The sequence below is a fragment of the Cricetulus griseus genome, chromosome 6 (assembly GCF_003668045.3).
Source record: "Cricetulus griseus strain 17A/GY chromosome 6, alternate assembly CriGri-PICRH-1.0, whole genome shotgun sequence".
Taxonomy (NCBI): domain Eukaryota; kingdom Metazoa; phylum Chordata; class Mammalia; order Rodentia; family Cricetidae; genus Cricetulus; species Cricetulus griseus.
This window is the reverse complement of record NC_048599.1, coordinates 142,324,249-142,347,581: the sequence shown is the minus strand read 5'-3', so window position 1 is coordinate 142,347,581 and position 23,333 is coordinate 142,324,249. Positions and strand designations below refer to the sequence as shown.

General features: G+C 53.2%; 1 protein-coding gene across 1 annotated transcript; it reads left to right on the top strand.

Moving 5' to 3' along the window:
• The first annotated feature begins 4,172 nt into the window (after positions 1 to 4,172).
• Positions 4,173 to 5,660, top strand: LOC118239114. Its single transcript, XM_035447096.1, has 2 exons — positions 4,173 to 4,314; positions 5,075 to 5,660. Exons 1-2 carry the CDS (start codon positions 4,256 to 4,258, stop codon positions 5,658 to 5,660), a joined length of 645 nt encoding a protein of 214 aa, XP_035302987.1. The 5' UTR covers positions 4,173 to 4,255.
• The last annotated feature ends 17,673 nt before the right edge of the window (positions 5,661 to 23,333 follow it).

Here is a 23,333-nt window from a genome sequence, read left to right as displayed (position 1 = left end):
CAGCATTCTTCACCTTTAAAGCGAGATGCAACCTTCACATAGCCTCAAGCAACTGTGGGTGGGGCACTAAGGGTGCCACCTGGTCACTGTTCTCCTAGGCTGTGGTTTTCACTGTTCTAGCACCTGGGCCCAATACAAGTCAGGTACTTTCATTTTGTCTTGTTTTTGTTTTTCTGGTATTCATTCATTCATTATTTGAGACAGGGTCTCTCTATATAGCTCTGGCTGACCTGGAATTCACTCTGTAGATCAGGCTGGCCTTGAATTCAGAGATCCGTCTGCCTCTGCCTCCCAAGTATTGATATTAAAGGACTTGCCATGGAGGCCCAGCTAATAGTTTTCTTTTCCTTCCTTCCTTCCTTCCTTCCTTCCTTCCTTCCTTCCTTCCTTCCTTCCTTCCTTCCCTCCTTGAATCCAGCTGTGGCTGTCCTGGAACTTGCTCTGTAGATCAGGATGGACTTGAACTTACAGAGATCCACCTGCCTCTGCTTCTCGAGAGCTGGGATTAAGGGCATGCAAGACCATTTTCTTAAAGACAAAATTTTAAATGTTCATGGATGGTGTCATTTCAGAGCTACTTCTTTGCCATGGAGTTTCATGTCATCAATAACAGCAGTGTCCCAGCAGTCATGGGTACCAGGGTCCCCAAGACATCTCATCTGACCTGATGGACACTCTTGGTGTGTGCCATCTTCCCAGAGTCATGTACCCCAAGGCCTGGCCCTGGCTCCTGCCCCTAGTCCAATGCTCTTCCAGCCCCTTCCGTGTCCTTCCATGGCTTTGTCTGTGTTCCCTCCATGGCCAGGCTCCACCTCAACTCAGTGGCTGAGTCTGGGCCAGTCAGAGTGGCCCTGGGTTTTAGATCAGAGCTTTAGGACCCCAATGGGTTCTTGGAAGAGTGCTTACTTCAGGTGTGGAGCTTCAGAACTGCAGGGATGCCACAGCCCACCCTTCTTCTATGATGTGAATACAGTCATACATGTTGGGAAATAATCTACTTATGATGGGGGTTTTAGGAGGTGACATTAGGGTTTGGCAGGTAAAGGAGCTTGCCACCATGTTGGGGAATATTATTTTAAGGTGTGTGACTTTTGATTACGCTGCATTTGTTTAACTCTGTGAAGCTGTGATTCTTTGCCTGTCTAAAACACCTTATGGTCTAATAAAGAGCTGAACAGACAATAGCGAGGCAGGAGCAAGGATGGGTGGGGCTGGCAGGCAGAGAGTATAAATAGAAGGAAAAAAATGTACAGAAGGAGAAAGGAGCAAGAGAGAACAAGGGGAGTAGGATGTCAGGGGCCAGCCACCCAGCCACCCAGCCACCCAGCCACCCAGCTGGCCATGGAGTAAGAAGGAAAGTAAGATATACAGAAGTAAGAAAGATAAAGCCCAGAGGGAAAAGGTAGATGGGTTAATTTAAAAATAAGAAAAGCTAGCTAGAAACAAGCCAAGCTAAGGCCAGGCCCTCATAACTAAGAATAAGCCTCATGTGTGATTTACTTGGGAGCTGGGTGGCAGGTCCCTCAAAAGCCAAGAGTCAGAAAGCCAAAAAAGCTAAAGAGAAAAAAAAAAAAAAAACAATAAAAACACCACCACCACACCTGACAGCCCGAGTTCAATGCCCAAAACCTACATGGTGGAAGGAGAGACCCATCTCCTGAAATTTGTCCTCTGAGACATACACACACACACACACACACACACACACACACACACACACACGAAACAAAGTTCCTACACCAAGGTAGTGCTAGCAAGTGGTACTTTGGGGTTGAGGCCTTTGGGGGTTAGGTCATGAGGGCTCCCCTCACAGATGGATTAGTCCTCATAAAAGTGTCATAGAGATGACAAGGACACCCATCACTCTGTATAATTAATATGCACTAATAAAAAACAAAGAGACCCCAGAGACCAAGGAGTGGTGGACAAGTCCCTGTAATCTCAGGTGGCTGAGGCACAAGGATGTTGAGCTCAAGGCCAGAGCCCTTGTCTGAAAGAAAGAGGAAGAAAGGAGAGAGGGGGTATAGCAGATTCAAAGGGGCTTGGCCCCCTCCTTGCTACACTCAAGCATGGCTAGAAGGCCCCATGGACCAGAACAGGCCCCTGACCAGATCCAGAATATGCCTGCACCTTGATCTTAGCATTCCCATGCCCTCAGAACTGTGGAAAATACATATCTGCTGTCTGGACCTTACCTTGAGTAAAGCTTTTTGTCACAGCAGCCCAACAGATAAGGAGAGAAGTGCAGGGCTCTGACCAGGCATCCTGGGGCTTGGGGAAGACTGCAGACCCTGATCTCACAGCCCGCCTGCACGACACTCTCCTCAGTTGTGCCCAGTTGTGTATCTCATGTCTTTTTAACTGGAAGAGGGGAACCTGGACACTGTGTGGTGGTGGTGTTGGGGGGGGAGGGGCGAGCGGAAGGATGGACCGATGGATGGGAGGAGGGATGAGTGACTGTCCTTGCATCCAGTGACTCAGCTAAGGACAAGGAGATTGAGTCTGAGACATGAGCAGGTGGCTTCCCCACCACCCCGCCCCTGACATTTCCATTAGGTCTCATCTGCTGCACCTGGACCCTGGCCCTGCCCCAGAAAGCCACTGTCTCTGCAGCTTTATTAAGACCCTATTAAAGCGTCTTTTCAGACCTGGGTTACATGGCGGGCTCTGGGCAAGGCTAACAATGCCGCTGTCACTGCAGACATAGGCAGAGTGGCCTCAGAGGGACTGGGGAGAGCAGGCTGATGGAACCTGAGGTGAGGTCCTTAGTGTCACCCTGGCCTGCCAAGCTTAATCCTTGCTCCTTTGCTAATTGGCTGTGCAGCACTGGGCAGCTCACCTTCCTTCTCTGGCTCAAAGGTAGAAGAGGTTAAGAGCCAGCCCTGGGAGGATCTATTGAACTATATAGGCCAGGAGGCAGGCCTGACAGGACCTCCCACAGGTGAGACTTCATCTTCTTCGTGGGACAGTGGATGTTGTGACTGGAATATGGATGAGGAGACTGGGGCTAGCAGGAAGAGCGGGGCTTAGTAGAAGCCACACAGGCAGGCAATGACAAGGCCAGTATCCAAACACAAACACTGGCCTCTGACTGGGAACAAAGCCTGGGGCTGGTGGGCGGGGCTGGAGGGGCTTCTCACACCAGCTCCTCCTCCAGGTGACAGCACAGAAGAGGGCAGGGAGGCTGGGACAATACTGCTGATTTACAGTTCCAGCGCGATTAACCACGCCATCTGGATGCCACACGCCTGCCTAGTGAGTGAGGGCCCCCAACCCTGCCGTATCAATGGCAGGAAGGGACAAGGGAGAGGCTAGACAGATCTCAAGCTCTGGGGCAGACTGCAAAGCTGTGTGTGGCTCACATATCCTTCAAGTCCTACCCTCCTCCTCATGCCTCACTCCACCAGCAGCCACCATGGAGAGCTAGTTTCTCTGCCTGCCTCAGAAAGGTGGAATGAGTGTCCAGACTTAAAGGGGAAGGCTCTGGATAGAGCCCAAAATGGGAAGGGCTGAGCACACACAGACAGACAGACAGACAGACAGACAGACAGACAGACATACACACACACACACACACACACACACACACACACACCACAGCTCTCCTGCAGGTGTGACAGATGCCTGCCTGTGCTATCTCCTAGCTCATCCAGTAAGGGACTTAACTTCACTCTTCTGGGTTCTAGCCCTCATGGGTGGCATCTGCCTCTCTGGGATGGTTGGATGATCAAATTAGATCCAACATATAGACCTCAGAGTACTGCCTGGACCAACTATGAGACGAACAGTGGCTGCTCTGACCATTCTTCCTGTCTGCCAGACTGGGAAACTGAGGCCGTAGGAAGGTAATTGGCCTACCTCAGATTCCACAAGGGCTTAGTAGCAGAGCCCAGGGCCCACCTCATGCTTCTTGAGCCCTCAAGCCTGTACCCAAGATTCATTTACTGATGTACACAACCTGCCTAAGTCTCAGGTCCCAGAAGACAGTGAACAAACCCCTTCCAGCTCCAGTAAATAGGCACTAGGTTCTGAGCACCAATCTCCTGCGGAAGCCTTTATACATTCCTCATGGGACGGTCCCAAGTCATGAGGACTTGCCCAGTCCCGGTGATCTCAGTTCCCATATCTGCTTTGGCCTCAAAGACAGGGGCTTTCCCTGGGTTACAGTCAAGTGCTCTCGCCTCCCATCTCCCCACATCTCCATGGCTTTCCCGAAGAGAGAGTTAACCCCATGACCCCAAGACCTCCATGGTGAATGCAAAGACTGTGGACACCAGGCTCTTCAGGGCAAGTGCACCCCTCTATCTCTACAGGGTAAGGAAGGAGGGAAAGATACACACAGCTAGGGTCTCCTGGGTGGCCATGCTCTTCTGTAGCCTATAGTCCTTGGTCTAGACAGTGGGCTGGCTCCCTTCCTTTCACATAGCCAACCTTAAGGCTGCACACACAAGCCCATCCTGATTAGAGCACACTGTAGAAAGGCCCAGACAGCATCAGCAGCTCCCTTCTTTCTCTCTTGGCCAGAGTTGAGAAATGACAGCTATCCTTCCCAGGGAGACCAGTCCCCATTCCAGGGGGTCCCCTCTGGGGCTCCACTCTAGGGAGCATCTAGGAGCCTGGCTGCCTGCGCCTGCCTGCCAAGAGCAGGGCCAGATGGAGCAGCTTTGGCTGCTGGCCTCAGCTAGCATCGGAGGCCCCATGACCTGTCCTCTGGGACCCTCTGGCCTGGCCATCCGAGGTGACCCTTCCCCCTTCCCCACAGAAGCCCAGACCTCTGACCCTTATTAAAAACAAACCAAACAGAATCTACAGAGAGGAAAATTCTCCACAAACGGTCTCAGATGTAATCACATGTCCCCTCAATACACACACACACACACACACACACACACACACACACACACACACACCAGCTTCAGACCCCCAAGGCCACATAAACAAGCTATTATGGGGCGTGGGGAGGGCTTTTTGTTATGAAACATCTAGGCTTCCCTCAACTTTTTGGGGAGAATGTTGTTGCTTTCTGGCATATGAGGGGACCCGGAGGGTGCCAGGGTCTCTGTGTTCTATGCAGGTTGCATCTGGCAAAGAGACTCGTGGAAAAGGGTACCAGCAGGGAGGAGGCATCCCTGGACGTCACCAGGAGCCCCACCCATGGCGAGGGCAGCCCGGACCCTGACCCGCTGTCATTCAGAACACGTCGGGGACCTGGTGCCCATGTCCTCGCCCTCTGTAGGTTCAGAAAGCATTGCCCCTGCCAGAAGCCGGAGCAGGGCGGCTCCCAAGACCGACAACCGACCCTCGGGTCGCTCGGGTCCCCACTGGCTACCCCGGGGGCTGCGGGGCGAGGCCGTCGCGCACGCAGCACCGCGCATGCGCCAGCAGGCCGAGCAGGAGGCCGCCCGCGCAGCCCCGCTCCCTCCCGGTCGCCGTGGCAACGGGCTCGCGGGGGGAGGGGCCGCGCCGCGGCGGCTGCTATTTCTGCCGCTTCCTGTTCCTCGCGGCCACGTCGCCATGGCAACCGAGTTACTCAGCTCGGCCGCCTCCCGGCCCGGCTGGCGCGCGTGACCCCGGCGGCTCGCGCCCCCTCGTCCCCCTCCCGCACCCTGCCCGGTGCCCGCGGCCGGCAGGGAGGCAGATTGATGGGCGACGCTTATTAAAACACAGTGGAAGCGTTTCCGTTTTTATGACGCTGACGAGGCAGCGTTATTTACTGTTATTGTTCGCCCTGGCCGCCCGGGAGCTCACCTTCGGCTTGTCCCGGGACGGCGCGTGGCACCCCGGGGTCCCCCTATTCGCGCCCCTTCCCCCTGCGACAGCCCGCGGAGAGGGACTGCACAGACCCGGTAGCTCATGCTTGAAGGAGAAAAAGGCAACAAGAAATAAATAAATAAATAAATAAATAAATAAATAAATAAAAGAGGAGCAGATGACTTCATTCTCGGGAAGGCCAATTTCCTGGGGACGCTGGTGGAAACAGCCCCCCGAGCCGCTGGATGCTCTCAATAGTAAGCCAGATGGAGACCAGAAAATTCTCGGCCCTGCCTGAACGTGTGACCCCAGGCTAGGCAGCCAGGCAGTAACAATTCGACCACCCTGTAGGGCTTAGCTTCCCAGATCCCATCATTTGTCCCAACCTTTCCACTTAGCCTCCTCTCCCTGAGAGGGTGAGCAACCGACCCAAGGTCACACAGCCCAGTGCCTGATTTTTCTGCTTGAGGCCCCTGCAGGGAGGAAACCATCGAGTATAGTTGAACCTGGAGTTCTTTGAAGCCAGCCAGACTCAGCTTCCAGGCGAATAGAGATTAACTCAGCACGGGTAAGCCTCACTGTGCAGTCTCCTAGCATCCTGTACAGGGGTGCCCTTCACGGGAGTGGGGGTGTCCACTGGGATCTGAGAGACCTGAAGGAGGCCCCCACCCCAATCTCCTGCTAGGATGTTAATCTCACTAGGCTAATTAAAGTTTGCAGTTCTGCCCACCCCACTTCCACTCCCAGGCTCCCAGGTCGTTATTAGCCCACATGCAAACAGTTATGACTGGTCCTGGACAGAGAGACTAGTAAGAGTGGACAGAGGGGATGGGCCTCTGGCACAGGAAATGGACTTTTTATAAAAAAATATTTGCTCGTACAAACCGCTCAAATGAATGACCCAGGTTGTTTTTCCTGTGATGCTGGGAGGAGCCCAGGGCCTCCAGCAAAGAAAGCCCTCTACCTCCCATGTTTTCAGAGACAAAATCTGAGTCCTCCTGAGTCTGTTGTCGGGTTCAGTTTGATTTGATTGCCCTTACAAGGTCAGAGCCTTGGGCCCTGGGGCTCCTGGTCATTTCTGGGTAATTAGCAAGGGCTTCTTCAGACCCACGATCACCTTCCCAGACACTCTGGAGTAGAGTGCGTGGCCAGTCCCTAAGCTGCCTGGGGCATCACAGAAAGGGGATCTTCAGCTCTGCTAGGAGTTAGCCTGAGGTTAAACAGTGAAGGCTCCCAGAAGTGCTTAGAACGTGTCTTTGCTGACAGTCCAGGATAGGGGCAGGCTGAGGGAAAGGGGCTGAGCAGACTCCCCCACTATTGCAAATCACCAGTGTGTTCTGGTGAGCCCCACAAACTCACCCCCTCAGAACAAGCTGTGCTGAGCAGCAGGCAGCATAGGGCCGTGACACACACAGGGTCACCACACTGCAGAACTGGCCAGGACCATGATTATTACCGAACAACTGTCCTCCTGCCGTCTTGACTCATGAGCAAGCTAAGACCCCAAGGGACAGATTGGCTTATTCAGTGGTGCAACTCAAGTGAGACCCTAGAGCTTGTCTCCCCTTGACTCTCTTATGATGATTGTTTCTTTTGTGAAGTGTTCTTTCCCACTGGAAGATCAGAGGCCGAGGCAGGACAAGCAGAGGAGTCAGGGGCACAGAGGTTCCTAAATGGAACCTCCAAGGAACACCTTTTCCCTCTCTGAGTTCCGAGTGCCATGTGTTGAAGGACAATGGCACCTGCCCAAAGGTACTTTGAGGAGCACAGCACAGGTAAAGGATCTGAGCTAGTGCTGTGTGTCCCGACGTGCATGTGCTCCCAAAGGTATGTCTCTGCAGTAGCCCCAGGAGGCTGTGAATTTGGCCTTACTTGGTAAAAAGAGCCTTGCAGATCTATTTAAGTTAAGGGCCTGAAGCATCCCGAATTAACCATCTAAATACCATCACAAATGATTTTATAAGAAACGAGATAGGCTAGGTGTGGTGGCCCATGCCTTTAATCCCAGCAGAGGCAGAGGCAGAGGCAGAGGCAGAGGCAGAGGCAGAGGCAGAGGCAGAGGCAGAGGCAGAGGCAGAGGCAGAGGCAGAGGCAGAGGCAGATCTCTGTGAGTTCGAGGCCAACCTGATCTACAGAGAAAGTTCCAGGATAGGCTCCAAAGCTACACAGAGAAACCTTGTCTTGAAAAACCAAAAAAAGAAAGAAACAAGAGATGGGGCCTGGAGAGATGGCTCCTTAGTTCAGAACACTGGCTGCTCTTGCAGAGGACCAGGTTTCGATTTCCAGCACCCACACAGAGGTTAGCAGCCATCTGGAACTCCAGTTCTAGGGAATCTGATGCCCTCTTCTGACCTTTCTGGGCACCAACCATGCATGTGATAGTACACAGACATATGTGCAGGGAAAACACTTACACATAAAACAAGGACATTTAAAATAACTACAAAATGAAACGAGATGGGCCAGTGAGATGTCAGCAGGTGAGGTAGACTGCCACTGAGACTGGCATGCTGTGTTTAAACTGGGATATACAGGGTAGAGTGGGAGAGGTGACCCCCCATTATCATCTGACCTCTGCACACACACACATGCACTGTGATGTGTGCACACACAAATAGATGAGGGAAAAGAAACAAGAGCAAGGCCAAATTTACAATGAGGCACAGAGATAAGGGACACAGCACAAACCACAGAGCACACGGAGTTTTCAGATACTGGAGGAGGCAAAGAAAGCTCCTCCACAAACCTCAGATCGGTAGCATAGTTCTCCTGGCACCTGACTGCCAACACCAAGCGTCCAGAGCTGGAAGAGAATGTGTGCCCTTAAATCAACCAGAACTAATGCTAATCCAGAGATGATGGCCATGTGGTGATGATGGTGGTCGTGGGGATGACGGCTATGATGGTGATAACGATGGCAATACTCCTGAGGTTGTAGTAGTTTTCTAGAGATCTATCTGAGATCTGGAGACTCCAAGGTCAAGCGCAGGCAAGAGCAGGACAGTCCCAGGCCTTGCTCCAAGCTCTGATAACTCACTGGTGTCCTCCATCTGCACAGGGCTGCCTTTTCCTTGTGTCTTCACCACCTTTGCAAATGTCCACTCCTGTGTGTGATGCTCCTCTATGTATAAGGACAGTGATCTTGGTTGGATTCCACCAGGGTGACATTTTAACTTAATCGCTTCTGAAAAGACTTATTTCCAAGTAAGAGCACGTTCTGAAGTGTCCTACTTAGGACTGGACCCTCTTTAGGAGGGCACCATTCTTGCCAGTTCAGTGATGATGGTATCCTTTAGGCCCTGGGATGAGAGCCACAGGGATGCAAGGACAGACCGTCTTGGCTGTGAACCCCCAAGTTCCTGCAAGTGCTTCTTGGGGAGCAGTGGTCAATCTGCAAGGCTTTCTGGAGGTAGACAGGACTGCACTGCGGGTCAGTGCAGATGTGTATGGCATACCTTCTTCTCAAAGCTCTCTCATTTGCCAGCTGCAAGGCCTAAGGCCACCTTCTGCTCCCCTGGCCTCAGGTTGAAACCTGGTGATATGGACTGACTTGGCCCTAGGGTGTTTCCTCACAGGGTAAAAATTGGAGCTGGCCCAGACCACGTGGCAGGATGCCAGGGGTGAGAAGGAGAGGGAGGAGGGCAGGAATGTAGGTACTTTCCTGTCCCTCCCTGTCTTCTCCAGTTGGCCATGATCATATACAAGCACTTGCTGTTTTTACACACACCTATGCTGCTCCTTGGCTCCTCCCAGCTGCTACATTGAGGGCAGAGACTAGTGATCTACAAATGTTGAGTCACCAGGAGCCCAGCCTGGTCCTGCAGGAATTCAGAGGGAAAATGAACTGTTTTGTTAACCATGTAGCCCTCTCTTACCTTTCCATCAGGGCTCAGTGGAGACAAGAAGGCAGCCTTGCTATTGAATGGGCTCTATCATCACCATATTCCGTGTGCCCCAAGGAAATGAACAGATAGCAGCACTGGCCTGGCTGGCCTTGCCTTTCTTTGGCAACCTGATGTGCCTGGTATGAATAGCAGCAGAAGTCCAAGTCCTGTGATGGCAGAAGTCTCCTGGTCTTTGGTCTTTGGCAGAAGATGGTGCAGGTTAGGCTGCAGTTGTTTTTTTCTTACTAAATACAATTGCATTAGGTTCCTCCTCCTCCGCCTTCCTCCAGCTTCCAGGAGCAATAATGACGGTGATAGCATTCACTGCTTCCTGTGTCCCGTCCATACTGATGAGCACAGACTCTTGCCAGGAACAACCCTGTGCACCAGGAGGCAAAGTTGTGGTGTCTTCGAGGCTCACATCCTGTGCAAGAATAGGTTGGTGATGCAGACCAGCACTAAGGTTCAGGGAGGCACACAGATGGCCAGAGAGAATGTTGCTAGGGGCTCTGCCAGAGAGCCAAGGGCTCTCGGATTTGGAAGGTGTGTGTTTGGGGGGGAGTAAGCTTGGCAGAGAGAGAGAGAGAGAGAGAGAGAGAGAGAGAGAGAGAGAGAGAGAGACAGCGAGCATGTGAGAGTGTGAGTGAATTCTGGGAAGGGCTGGGAAGAGAAGTCCAGGGCAGGGATAACGGGTGCAAAGGCCCTGAGGTGGGGGCTAGTACCTGGTATGTGTTTGTCTACGTGTGTGTGTGTGTGTGTGTGTGTGTGTGTGTGTGTGTGTGTGTGTGTGTGTGTGTAGGTCGGAAGCTGACATCCTATTGCTTGCCACTTTATTTTTTTTTTGACACAGGGTCTCTGAGTTTGCAGCTCATCAATTAGGCTAGGTTGTCAGGCCAGCAAGCTCCTGGTCAATATGCCTGTCTTCTCACCCTCCCCCAGTGCTAGGATTACAATTGTACATCTCTGTGTTCTGCTTTCCGTGGGTGCTGGAGGTCCAAATTCAGGTCCTCATGCTTATATGGCAAGTACTGTGCCTCAGTGCCCCTTGGTAGTGAAGGGATGCAGATAGCAAGGACTTGGCTTCAGGGAAGGCTTCTGAATGGAAAAAAGAATGAAGGAGAAGGAAGAGAAGGTGATCAGGGCTCCTGTGCAGGAGATGGATGCAGCTGGATTTTAAGAAGAATGGGCAGCCCTGAGGGTCCAAGGACACCATGGTAGTGGTGATTTTCAGACCTAAGATGTTGCTCTGACCAGGGTGCAAACCAGGGAAGAAAAAAGCAGCAGGAATAAGGCCCCACTGCAGGGCTGGCCCAAGGCCACTCAAAGGCCTGCCAAAAGTAGCAGGGCCAGACCCTGGCTGCCTGGGCTTGTCAAGGAGGCTAACAGAACAGCTGTCACTCTCCGGTCTCTGTGTGGAAAGGACCAGCTGAGTGGGCACTTTGTCACCAGGAGCCCTAATTGTCCCCCAATCCCAGTCACTCGCTCATTCATTTTCATCTGACAGTCTCAGGGAAACAGGAATCCTACAGTCACAGCATTGAAAAGGACACGGTCCCTTCTGAAAGGAGCTGTCATCCCACCAGTGAGCCAGGAGAGACCCTGGGGGCTGAGGAGGAGGAAGACTGCCTCTTAAAAGGCAGAGGCCTTCACCTTAGAGGTGCTGGCAACCACTTGAGCTCTGGGGCCTTCCATCAGTCTGCCCTGCCTACCACAGGAATCAAGGGTGTGTCTCTCCTCTTCCTTGACCCCCCATGTGGACAGTGCATTCTTGGAAGTTGTCAGCTCAGCCCCAGTGATTGAGTGACTGACCACTGACAGAGGCTCCCTGGGTCTAGCAGTCCTGTAGTGTGAGGACTGCTGGACATCTTATGTGGAGGGTCCCCCTTCAGGTCCTCAGCACAGTCTGGAGGGGTGTCCAGGCTACCCTTGGGACTTCAGACTTCCACAGCATGGTGGCCAACACTAGGAGATCCCTGGGGATGGGGGAAGGGAGCTCAGAAATGGTGCTTTAGAATGGCTACCAAAGTGTCCCCAGCCCTGGACCCCATTCTAGGTTGTTGCCTCCAGGGCTGTGTGATTGGGGACCCTCCCTTCACTGGGGCCAGTGTCAGCATCCTTACTGTTGTGACGATAATGAAGGGGCCTGGCTGAGTGTCTCAGTACAGTTGTGGTGTGTGTGTGTGTGTGTGTGTGTGTGTGTGTGTGTGTGTGTGTGTATGTAGTATAGGTGTGGGGGTGTGGGTGATGTAGGTGTGTTTATGTTTTTTATGTTTAGTGTGTGAATAAAGGTGTATGTATGTATGTAGGTGTGTGTGGTATAGGCGTGTATGTGTATAGGTGTACATACATAGGTGTGTGGTGTAGATGTGTGTTTTACGTATATGTATGTGGTGTGTATAGTCTAGGTGTTGGGGGGTGGGGATGATGCAGGTGTGTGTGTTGTTTGTATGGGTAGTATAGGTTTACATAGGTGTGCATATTTAGGTGTGTGGTATAGGTGTGTGTGATTTGTGTGTGTGGTGTATGTGTGGTGGTATGTGTGTTGTGGTGTGTGAATGTGTGTGTCTTCTGGAGTAGGCAGAAACATCAGGAGAGGAAGGGAAGGGGGAGGGCTGGTACAGACAGAACTGTACAGCAGCCACAATGGTGGCTTTTCTCTTTAAGGAGAAATAAGAAGAGAGACCTGGGGGGTGGGGGGAGACTCTAGAGACAGGCCTGGGGGAGGGGCTCTCTGAGACAGAGGGCAAGAAAGGCAGTGATGACCTGGGTACTGAATGGAGGGAAAAGTCCAACAAGATAAAAGGGAATCAAGCCGGGCCCTGACACGAACTGGGTTGAGTAAGCTGCTGGAGGTTTGGGGTGGACAAAACCAGCTTGTGGCACAGGATCTAGGCAGACAAGGGGCCCATGACTTGCTCCCTCCCCAGCAGGCAGCTGGATCAGGGTCAGAGCTGTAGCCTAAATGGGAAGGAAGATTCCACAGTATATCGTTGCCAGAGACTTTGTCCTCTGCTCTAGGCTGGGCTGTTTGACCCTAGGCCCAGGCCTGTTTCCCTCAGGGCCTCTTAGACCGCTAGACATGTTTCCAGAGACATGGGAACTTGAGGCACAGGCTACAGGGGCTGAGATCCTATAGCCTGGGGCCCTTGCAGGTGAGGACAGCCATGACATGTCCCTTGGAGACCACATAGCTGCTCTGTCACTCAGAGTGATAACTGTGACGTGTGTAAGCTGTAGAGTGCTGAGCACTGGGAGGGTGTCCCAAGTGACCACACAGAAGAGAAGTTCAGGTGGGGGCTGCATGGGGAAGACCCTGAGGAAACACTTGAAGGTGACTGCCCTGGTAGAAGCCTCCTTTTGGAGACAACTTGGGGATCCACAGGGATCAGGGTAGACCCTTCTGAGTCCTGGAGATGTCCAGGGGACTTAGTGAAAGGTAAAGCTTGGAAGCCCAAGCCTGAGGGGCTTCAGCATCCCTACTACTTTGCCCTGTGTCCTCCAGAGACTGCCAAGGGCAAAGGGAGACAGGAAGCAGGGATCATCAGGGAGGGCTGTACCAGGGAGCAGGATGGGCAGGCTTGGACTTGTGGGAAGTCCTGTGCTCATGGATGCCTTCAAGAGAACAGGGAAAGAAGCCGATGGACAAGACAGGGAATGGCTTGGACCTAGAATCCTCAGAAGAAAAGGCCAGGACAAAAGAAGGGAGAGAGGCTTGGGAGCCAGTGTGGTAGGTGGCTCCAGCATGGAGCCTTCCAGGGACAAAGGCCAAAGCAGGCTGGAGGAGGGGATAGAGTCCAATGGGCCAGGACAGACAGACAGACCCTCCAGCTGAGACCAAGCCTGCAGCCGAGGCTCCACCGAGAAAGCACCCCAACTCAGAAAGCAAAAGCTGCTCTGCCGCTGCCCTTGGGGCTGTCACAACAGATAAAACCTCAACCAGGCTTCACCGGCCCTGCACACTGATGCTCTGCAGAGCTAAAAATACCGGCTGGGGTGGGAAGGAGGGAGAGTTGGGGGAGGAAGGGGGGCACTTCGCCCGCTCAGGCAGCCTCTTGATTTCCAGAGCGTCCTAAGGATCCAGATGTGCAGCCTCAGAGACGACCGCCCTGGGAACTGCAAATCACCGCCGCCAGCCCCTCCCTGGGACAGGGTGAGGTGGAGAGGAAAGAGCTGGAAGAGAAGAGGCAGGGCCAGAGGAGAAACCTCAGAGAGAGCTGGAGCCAGATGAAGGGCAGGGCCCAGAGCTTGGAGGAGAGGGCAGGGAGGGGCAGAAGGGAGGGAGGAAGGGGGAGAGATGGGGTGGGGTGGGGGAGCGAAAAGAGCTGAAAGAAAGACTGGAATGAGGAGGGAGGGAGGATTCTGGGGCACAAATATCCTGAGGACCAATCGCCAGGCCCTTTCCCTCCAGAGAGCTCACTGGGGTCCCAGGCTGAGTAGGTGTCTCCCCTGCTAGGTGTGCTGAAGGCATCACCCTCACTGACCTAAGGTGAGCCCTGGAGTTCTATCAGCAGTCCCTAGCTGGTCTTTGGCATCTGGCAGGGAGCCAGACTATCCCAGATAGACTCGAGTCCTGGATGAGCCCCTCTGAGCGCCTCTCTGGGCCTGCCTGGGCCTTGGACACAGGAGGAGCTCACAGGAAGGGTCCTGGCCCATGTGCTGTCAGCAGGTTGATGGTCCAGTCCCAAGGATGTTTTGCCAAAGAGGTGGCTCTAGACCTAAAACCTGAATGCTGGGAAAGACCAGAGCATGGCCTCTCAGAGGTGAACTGAACTGAGAGATGCTGCAAAGTCCCCAGTCCAGCCCAGCTGATCCTAGGTGACTTGAGAAGGTTACCAGCCAGGCTGAGCAAGAGGTAGCAAGGGACACTGAAGGAGCAGCACCCGGGTATGTGGAAGGAAGAACCCTTCTCATTGACTCAGGGGTGACTTGCAACCTCCAGAAGAGGCAGCTGTGGTCCAGACATACGTGGCCTGCCGTGCTGTGCCTCCAAGGGGGCAGAGAGGCCCTTATATGAGGCCGGGGCAGCCAGGCCTTACAGAGCATGTGACCCTGGCCAACTGCCTAACCTCCAGTTTCCATTCTAAGTCCTCAGTGGGTACTTGGAAACCTCTATGGCCTGTGGAGAGAGGGGGGCACTGTGGGTAAATGAGATCTGAGCCAGTGTCACATTCTCTGGGTGTCCCTTGCTAGGGTGTGCTCCTGATCTTCAACATAGAGTTGCCTCGGGCTGCCAGACAGAGAGCTTCCCCTACATGCCCTGATACTGTCTGGTCTCTCTGGCTGTCCTTAGCTTCTGTAGCAACTGTCCTGAGGTATTACCCATGAGCCTCTTTTCAAATCCAGTGGCCAAATATGTTAGGGCCTTGGCCACTGACCTCACAACCCAGACCTCAGTGTCCCCACCAGTACCTCAGGTCATTATAAAAGCTAGCAAGCTCGCCGGGCATTGGTGGCACACACCTTTAATCCCAGCACTTGGGAGGCAGAGGCAGAGGCAGGCAGATCTCTGTGAGTTCAAGGCCAGCCTAGTCTACAAAGCGAGTGTCAGGACAACCTCCAAAACAATACAGAGAAACCCTGTCTCAAAAAAGAAAAAAAAATTAGCTAGCAAGCTCTGCCTACACCTTGCCCTCTCCATACCTGTCCCCTGGCTGCCCTGCTCTGTTCCCACTTAGGCTCCAAAGAGCTATTAGGAGACCACTGGACTGACTGGGTTCCTCGATGTCCTGTTTTCCTCTGTGTTCCCTTCCCAGACACTTGCTGCTGGGGAGATGTCCTCATAAACAGAGCAGAGTGAGTGGCCCTAAGGGGGAATGCCACTGGGGGACTGAGAACAGAACCAGGTTCTTAGGATCCCACAGAGTCTCCAAATCCGTAGCTCCTCCTGTCACCTCCTTGCTGGCGGGTTTGTGTGTCTGTGTGGAGTGCTTGGTGTCTTAATGTCGTGCGTAGCATGTGCGTGAGAGTATAGTGTATGCGTGCGTGTGTGTGTTGGGGGCATATGTATGTGGTTGTGTGCATGCTGGGTATATGTGTATTAGGTGAGGCATGTATGTGTATGTGGATTATATATGTGTGTATATGCTGGGTGTCTGTGTGTGGGTGTATGTGTGTTTGCTGTATGTGTTGGGTTATATGTGTGTGCAGTGTGTGTGTGTGGGTCTGTGTGTCTGTGTAGATATGTGTGGATGTGTGGGTGGATGTGTGCATTTGTGTCTGAGGTGGATCCGTGTGTACATGTGGGGTGGATATGTGAACACATGTATAATAGTTACTGGGAGCATGAGGGCAGGAGGTCTCACCACAGCCAAGCAGGATAGGGCCAGAGCCAGGCCTGTGGTATTCATTGAGGTGCTGTAGGCTGCCAAGGCCATGTGGATGTTTGTTTGATTTCCCCCGACTTCCAAACTAGTGGAAATTACACACCAAGCATCGATTTAATTAAGTTTTCCGGTGTGTGGCATAATTAGTAAGACACACCACGGAACAGGGTGGGCGGGCCCATCCTCCCCTGCCTGTCAGGAGGCTCGGCCTTTGGGCTACAGAACATGGCAGCTGGAGGGCAAGGGACACTGTACCTCCATGGGTGTGTGGACTTCTTGTCCATTCGAGGAGAGCTGCAGGTGGCCTGGCCTCACACATGACCTTAGGACTGAAAACTGAGTCTCATGAACCCAGCTTTGGAAGGGTCTGTCTTTTTACCACAACAGCATGGAGCCTTCAGTCCATTTGACTGTCCAGCCACTGGCCCCATCAAGTGGCAGGCTGGTGGTTGTGTGCTCACATAGACATGGGGCCCTGCATGTGCTTTCCCAGGTGGCCTGAGACCCAGCCCCCTTCCCAGCAGTAGGTGCTCCATCTTCCTGGGAAAGGCTGGTCACCATGGGCCAATGGAGTTTGCCCACCTGGAGCCAACTCCAGTTCAAGCCAGAACCATAGACGGGAAGCACTGTTGGCAACCAGCCAGCCCATGGGAAAAGCTGAGCCCAGAGTGAGTGGGAGGGAGCTCTGAGTTGAAAATCCCCTGCCTCAGCCTCCACCCCTGGACCTCTGGACCTTCTGTCCTTACTGTGCTTTGCAGTTGTCAGCGACAATTTTTTTTTTTTTTTTTGAGGCAGGGTGTGACTATATAGCCTTGACTGACCAGGAACTCGCTCTGTAGACCAGGCTGGCCTCAAACTTAGGGATCTGCCTGCTTCTGCCTCCCAAGTGCTGGGATCAAAGGTGTGCGCTGCCACCACCCAGTTGACAGGACCTGGATTCCAGCCCTTCGAGGCTTAGCCTTCCTGGTTACCCCTTTTCTCCTGGCCATCAGAGGCTGCTACCCTGGGGCCCCAAGTGAAAAACACCAATCTGCTCCCACCTCTCTTGCGCTGAGACCCGGAGTCTGCACCATGTGTGTCCCTGTAAGAGTAAACATGTATTAAGCCCTTTCTGTGTGCACAGCTAGCCTGGATGCTTTAAAGGTATTAAAGAGGCCACAGGCCATTACCTGTTTCCCATTCTCCATGCAAGAGAGCCGAGGCTTAGTGGGCTCTGATGCTTTGGCAAAGAGCTAAGATTTAATGCAAAGCTCGAGTTGCCAGAGCACACAAGCCTGGCCGCAGTGAAAAACGACTTCCAATCACCCTCCACCCGTGACTCTGCCCACTCCGCCGTCCAGCCTCCTTCTTTCTCTACCACCCTCCCTCCATCTCTCCACCCATTCCTTTGTCCACCTTTCTGTCTACAGTTCCACCCATCAAGCTGCCATTCTCCATCCCTCTTCCCCACAAGTCCTCTCTCCTCCTCCCTTCCTCCCCATTCCTCTTCCATCTTCCCCACCATTTTCTCCTTTCTCCTTCATTTATCCTTCCTTCTTTCCATAGCCCAGCCAACAGTCTCCCCTCCCGCTCCCATCCCTTCCCTGCTCCATCCTCCTCCCCCTCCTCCAAGAGTGTGCCAGCATCCAAGCTTTATTGAGCAGTTCCCTCAGCCAGGCGGCCTCTCCTGTTTTGGTCTGGGGACCACACTTGTAAGACTTACCCTGACCTAGATCCACTCATGGGGCGCTGTGCTTTACTGCCCCATTGCCAGGCACTGGTGCGGCTGTTGACAGGTCTCTTGCTGAGGCCCTGAGTTCCCCAGAGCAAGCTCTGCGGGGAGGAATGGAGCCACCTCAGGGACACACACAGGGGATTGCCTTAGGAGGCACAACTAATTTTAACAACAGCCTTAGGAAAAAGACAAATCTGTGCCTTTTTTCTCTCTTTGGGGAAGAGTGAGTCATGTGTGGGGTAGGTATGACTGAGAGCCTCAGGAGCCTGGAAGCCATGCCCTTTTGGTCACCGCCACATATATCGGCTTGCAGCCGAAAGCCAGATGCGCAGTCATAAGGCAGTGGCCCCATGCATGAGTCTTGCAGCCAGGTCCTGTAGTCTATCCAGAGGCCCAAAGCCCTGGGAGCTCATGTGTGCCCGTGCTCCATGAACTTTGACCCTATGTTCTGCAGTGAGAGAGAAAGCAAGCAATCTTGCCCAGACTGACCTGGGCACTTGTGGACCAGCTAACAAGCTCAGCTGTGTGGGATAGGGCTCCCAGTCTGCTGCAGGAGGCCAATGATGGGGAAATGGAGTCTGCTTGCTCTCCAGGGATGGGCTGACCCCAGCCCTAGTGACTGGGCTAGGAGACAGATGAGGGCATGTGGCCATCACTCTCCACGACACATCACAGAGTTGCAGTCCTGGGGGAACAGGAAACCCTTGACACTTGTCTATGTCCCCCCAACCCTTTTCCCTTCCAAGGCAGAATTTGGCCTCCTGAAATTCTGTACACTAATAAAATTGTAACTAATTTACATAGGAGATGGGGAATGAGTGGCAGTGGTTGCTATGGAGACCATCTCCCAGGCTCTGCTGTCTCCGCCTCTCCTGAGCAGTTCAGACATCAAGAGATCCTCTCTGTACTGTGCAGCTGGGGCCAGGCCTCCTGCCTTACAGGCACCCTGCTCTCCAGAGAACTGAGCCAGCCCTGGGGCTGGGGGGTGGGCAGCATCAAGTCCCCCATCATGCTCCCACTGTGGACCTTACTGTCCTCTCTCACGCCAGGTGACCCTTTCCCTCCAGCACAGCCACTGATGGTGACGTGTGAGGGCAGTTTCCAGGGGCAAGGCACAGCAGAGATGCCCAGAGCTACCCCAAGCTGGTCCTCCTTAGAGAAGGAGGCACTCTGGATCCCAGGGCTCTGAGGCTGGAGGAGAGTCAGGCCAGTGGGCAGCTAGAGAGCCCATCTCAAGAGCTGTCTCATTTCAGCTCCAAGGCAGCCCCATCAAGAAGGTGAGGCCAGTCCCCATTGTGTGACAGTGTAAAGGTCCTAGGCTTTGTTAAGAGGAGCTGCTGGAGACAGAGCCCAGTCTCCTGCCCCTGATGTTGAGCTGCCTCTAGAAAAGCAGATAAACCATCCCAGCAGGGCAGAAGTGAGTGAGCTAGTGCGGGGGAGGGGAGGAAGGATGAGGGCTGTGCTCTTGGATTTTTTTTTTTCCTTTGACAAAGTCTTACCATACAGCTTTGGCTGACCTGGAGCTCACAGAAATCCACCTGCCCTCTGCTTCCAGAGTGCTGAGATTAAAGGTGTGTGCCAACCTCCACGCCCCCCCCCCCCAATTGGGTTTTAAGCCATGAACAAGAGTTCATCCCTAGCGATCAATTGAGAAAAAGACTGTTCCAGGCAGAGGGAACAGTGTCACAGAGGTGAGATCCTTCCCTGAGGGTCTAAACCTACAGCCAGTGGCAAGGACAGGAGAGCTTGGTCAGTTCCTTTTCAGTACCTGAGGAGGTAGGTACTGAGCTGAGGTCTGAGCAGGCCCCACCCAGGATTTGTGGGTTCTGAGGCCTAGTCCCTTGCTCTAGGAAGGGGAATGTGGAATGCAGATTCCTGGGCCCAAGTGGACTCAGGAGACCACCCTCTCTGGGTGGGTTCTGTTTTAACCATGCAGAGAAAGCTGCAGATTCCTCTGTGAGTGGTGGTCAGAGTCCAGGGCCAGAGTTGGAGGGGCACAGACATATGGGTTTGCTAGCAAGGATGGGCAGTGAGAAGGCCTGGGGGTGCAGGGAAGACAGACAGCATGGCAGCCAGGACAGCAGAGGTTGTGGCCGCTGTCAGTGGAGGCTGTGCTGGGGAAGGGAGGAAGGAGCGGTAGAGACAGGCCCTGTGCTGATGGGGTGAGAGGTGAGTGAGCCCCAGGTGGTTGGGGGTCCAGGACTTGGAGGGAGACCTGAGCTGGGAGGGGAGGTAGGGGGTGGACTCATGAGGAAAAGCCTTGCTCCCCTTTGCCTGGCGGGACAGCTGGGGTCCCATTGTGTTCTGCTGACAGTCATCTCAAAACCAAGAAGGAAATAAAATGAAAATCTGGGAATCACTGCTGCTGCTCCTTGGTGGGACTAGTGGCTAGGTGTGAATAGGGGTGGGGCAAGAAGAGGGAGTATGGGAGCCAGGTGGAACAAACCCACAATCTCAGCACTGGAATGAGGCAGGAGGATTGCTGCAAGTTTTAGGCCATGTTGATTTCAAAAGATGTAGCTCTCAGCCCACAGAGCTGTTGGTGTGGTAGATATAGATGTACTTCTGGGGGCATCTGGAAAGTTCTAGAAGGCCCATACCAGAACTTTTACGATCATCTGGGACTCTGTTACATAAACTAAAAGGCAGTCAGATATAGGTTGTGGGGAATGGCATGCCCAGAGCTAGAAGCTGAACAGGCCCTGTCTTGGAGTTTCTATTGCTGTGGAGAGATACCATAGCCACAGCAACCCTTATAAATGAAGACATTTCATTGGGGCTGGCTTACAGTTCAGAGGCTTAGTCCACTATTGTCATAGTGAGAAGCATGGTGGCATGCAGGCAGACAGGGTGCTGGAGAAGGACCTGGAGTTCTACATCTTGATCTGCAGGAAACAGGAAGTGAGCTATCCCACTGGGTGTAGCTTGAGCATATATGAGCCCTCAAAGCCCACTCCCACAGTGACACACTTCCTCCAACAAGGACACACCTCCAAATAGTGCGACTCCCTCTATAGCAAGCATTCAAACACACGAGACTATGAGGCCATATCTATTCCAACTACCACAGGCCCCATGCTGGACCAAGTGAGGGTGGAAGAGGCCCTGAGGAGGGAGCCATGGCCTGGGCAGTGTGGTGGAGAGGCAGAGGAACTAGGCTGCAGGAGTGGCAGGAAGCTGGTCCTCATGCTAAGGCAGAGGCGGTGAGGAGGACTGCAGAGCAGGCCATCTGGCCTAGAGAAGCCTCACTGCTGGGAGAGCTTCATGAGGCCCCAAGAGCCAGCACAGCGGAGGTGTCACAGAGGCCTCGATTTCCCTAGAATCCTGAGAGAAAAGGATACATTCTCCACACCCATTTCAGCCAAGGACACACAACCAGTAACAGCAGGGCCAGCAGCTCATGCGGCCTGACTGTCTCTCCCCTCCCTGTCCTGGACGCCATCCTCAGCTTGGATTCTATTCCTTCTTTACCCTGTGTCCTAAGCACATAAATTTTATTTCTGTTTTGTTTGTTTTTTTCATTTTCTTTCTTCCTTTTATTTTTCAAGACAGGGTTTCTCTTAATAGCTCTGGCTGTCCTGGAAACTCGCTCTATAGATCAACCTGGCCTTGAACTCACAGAAATCCACCTGTCTCTGCCTCCCAAGTGCTGGGGTTAAAGGTGTGCATCAACACCATCCAGCAATTTTATTGCCTTATTGACAACTGGTTTACGGGTGTGCATGCCTCTGTGTGTGTGCTTCTGTGGGTGTGCACATGTAATGCCTTTACATGGAGGCCAGAGTCTAGTGCTGGATGTCTTCCTCACTCAGCCACACCCTGAAGGCCTTTCCCATGGGTGCTGGGGATGGAACCCAGGGCCTCATGCTTAGGCAGCATGCATTTTATAGACTAAGCCATCTCTCCAGTCCAAACATTCTTTCTTTTTTCTTTCTTCCTCCTCCTCCTTTTGAGACGAGGTCCCACCGTGTAGCCCTGACTGTCCTGGAACTCACTATGTAGACCAGGTGAGCCTGCCTCTGCCTCTCAAATGCTAGGACTAAAGGTGTGCACCACTATGCTCACTGCAAGCCCTGACAGTCTTGACCATTCTGAGCTAATGCCCTCCCCAGAGGCAAAAATAAAACTCCTCTCTCCAAGAACGTATTGATCTAGTTTAGGGTTAACGAGGTGAGGGTGGAATATTGTATGGCTCTCACACATCCCTCGTTGCGAACTCTGGGAAGCTGAGGGGCAGCCGCAGAAGATTCTCGCTGGGCTCTCTTCCGTGTGACTCACCAGGCTCCTCCATGAGGGCAAGCTGACTCACCCAGGACAGTCTGCTGTTTGTCTGCCTAAGTAGTGTACACCTCTGATTCACAGGGAGTCATTTTACATAAAACCTGAGGCTCAGGTGGAGGTGACTGGCTTTTCAAAACATGCAATTTCTCAAAGTTAACGTAGAGCTTGGGAGAAAGTTCAGCTACACTTATACCACGTAGAAAGCTCTCTCGGGCTCACCGGCCAGCCAGTCTAGCCAACTGCAAGCTCCAAGTGCAGTGAGAGACCCAGTCTCAAAAGATAAGGTCTGGAGAGTCACTCGCGTCAGTCTCCGGCCTCCACATGTGCACGTCACCTTCCTTCCTCTGTGATAGCACTGGGCTCTGGGCATCTGGGGTTTCTTCCAACCACCCAGGCAGTCCACAGCTGTCCCCTCTGGTGCCCTCATGATTGTGACAAATAGGTGCCATCTCCCACGTGGAATGCAGCCCTTAAGAGTGGAGGCCAGCTGCCTGAGTTGCAGTTCCGACTGTCCATGTGCATCCTGGAGCCCCCAGGTTCCATTCTTAGAGCACATGGGTGGGACTTTGGCCAGCAGGCTCCAGGGAGTCGGGGGAGGGGCTGTGCATTAGGCCCGGCTAGCCAGTCCGGGCTTCTTACTAATGGGTGCAAATGCACTTAGTGCTGAGGCTGCAGCCGGTGCTTGGGGGTCTGCAGCTTAATGGCTTTCCTGCCAAAGAGGAAGAAGGATGACTGGGTAGCCAGACACACAGCCCAGATGAGATGGACAGACAAGGCTTGCCTTGTCTGGGACACCTCCTTCCCTTAGACGACCCCCTCCCAGCAGGGCCAGAATGGAGACACTCTGGTCTCAGGCCTGGAATGATGACTGGGCATAGATTACAATGGACTCCGAAGCAGTGACCGGTCAGTAGTGCATGCAGTGCCTCCTAAATCCCACAGCTCACTTTGTTGACTTCTCCCATCTGCCTTAGTCCTAAGCGTCACAGGGGTACTATGAGACCCTAATTCTTCCTTCAGGTCATTCTTCTAGGGGGCTCTGCTTCTGTTGTGTGACAAAACTTCCTTGGGAGACACAGCATACATTTCTACTCACTCCAGAGAGGAAGCCGATGACAGACCAAAGTATGGATACCACCAAGTCCAACTTGGTGAACCAAGAAGCTTAACTGGAATTACTTACAGGAATATGGATGAGGGGTTACTTACAGGGCAGACATGACTCACAGATAGCTACATCACCAAGGTCCACCCCAGCATGAGTGACAGCTCACAAAGCTGGGAACATGGAGCATGCTGCCTGGAGAGTGTCCTTTCTGTGTGATTCAGTTGGTCTAAACCTCTTCCAGGCAGCTGGTCTGGTTTCAGAGTCTACCCTGC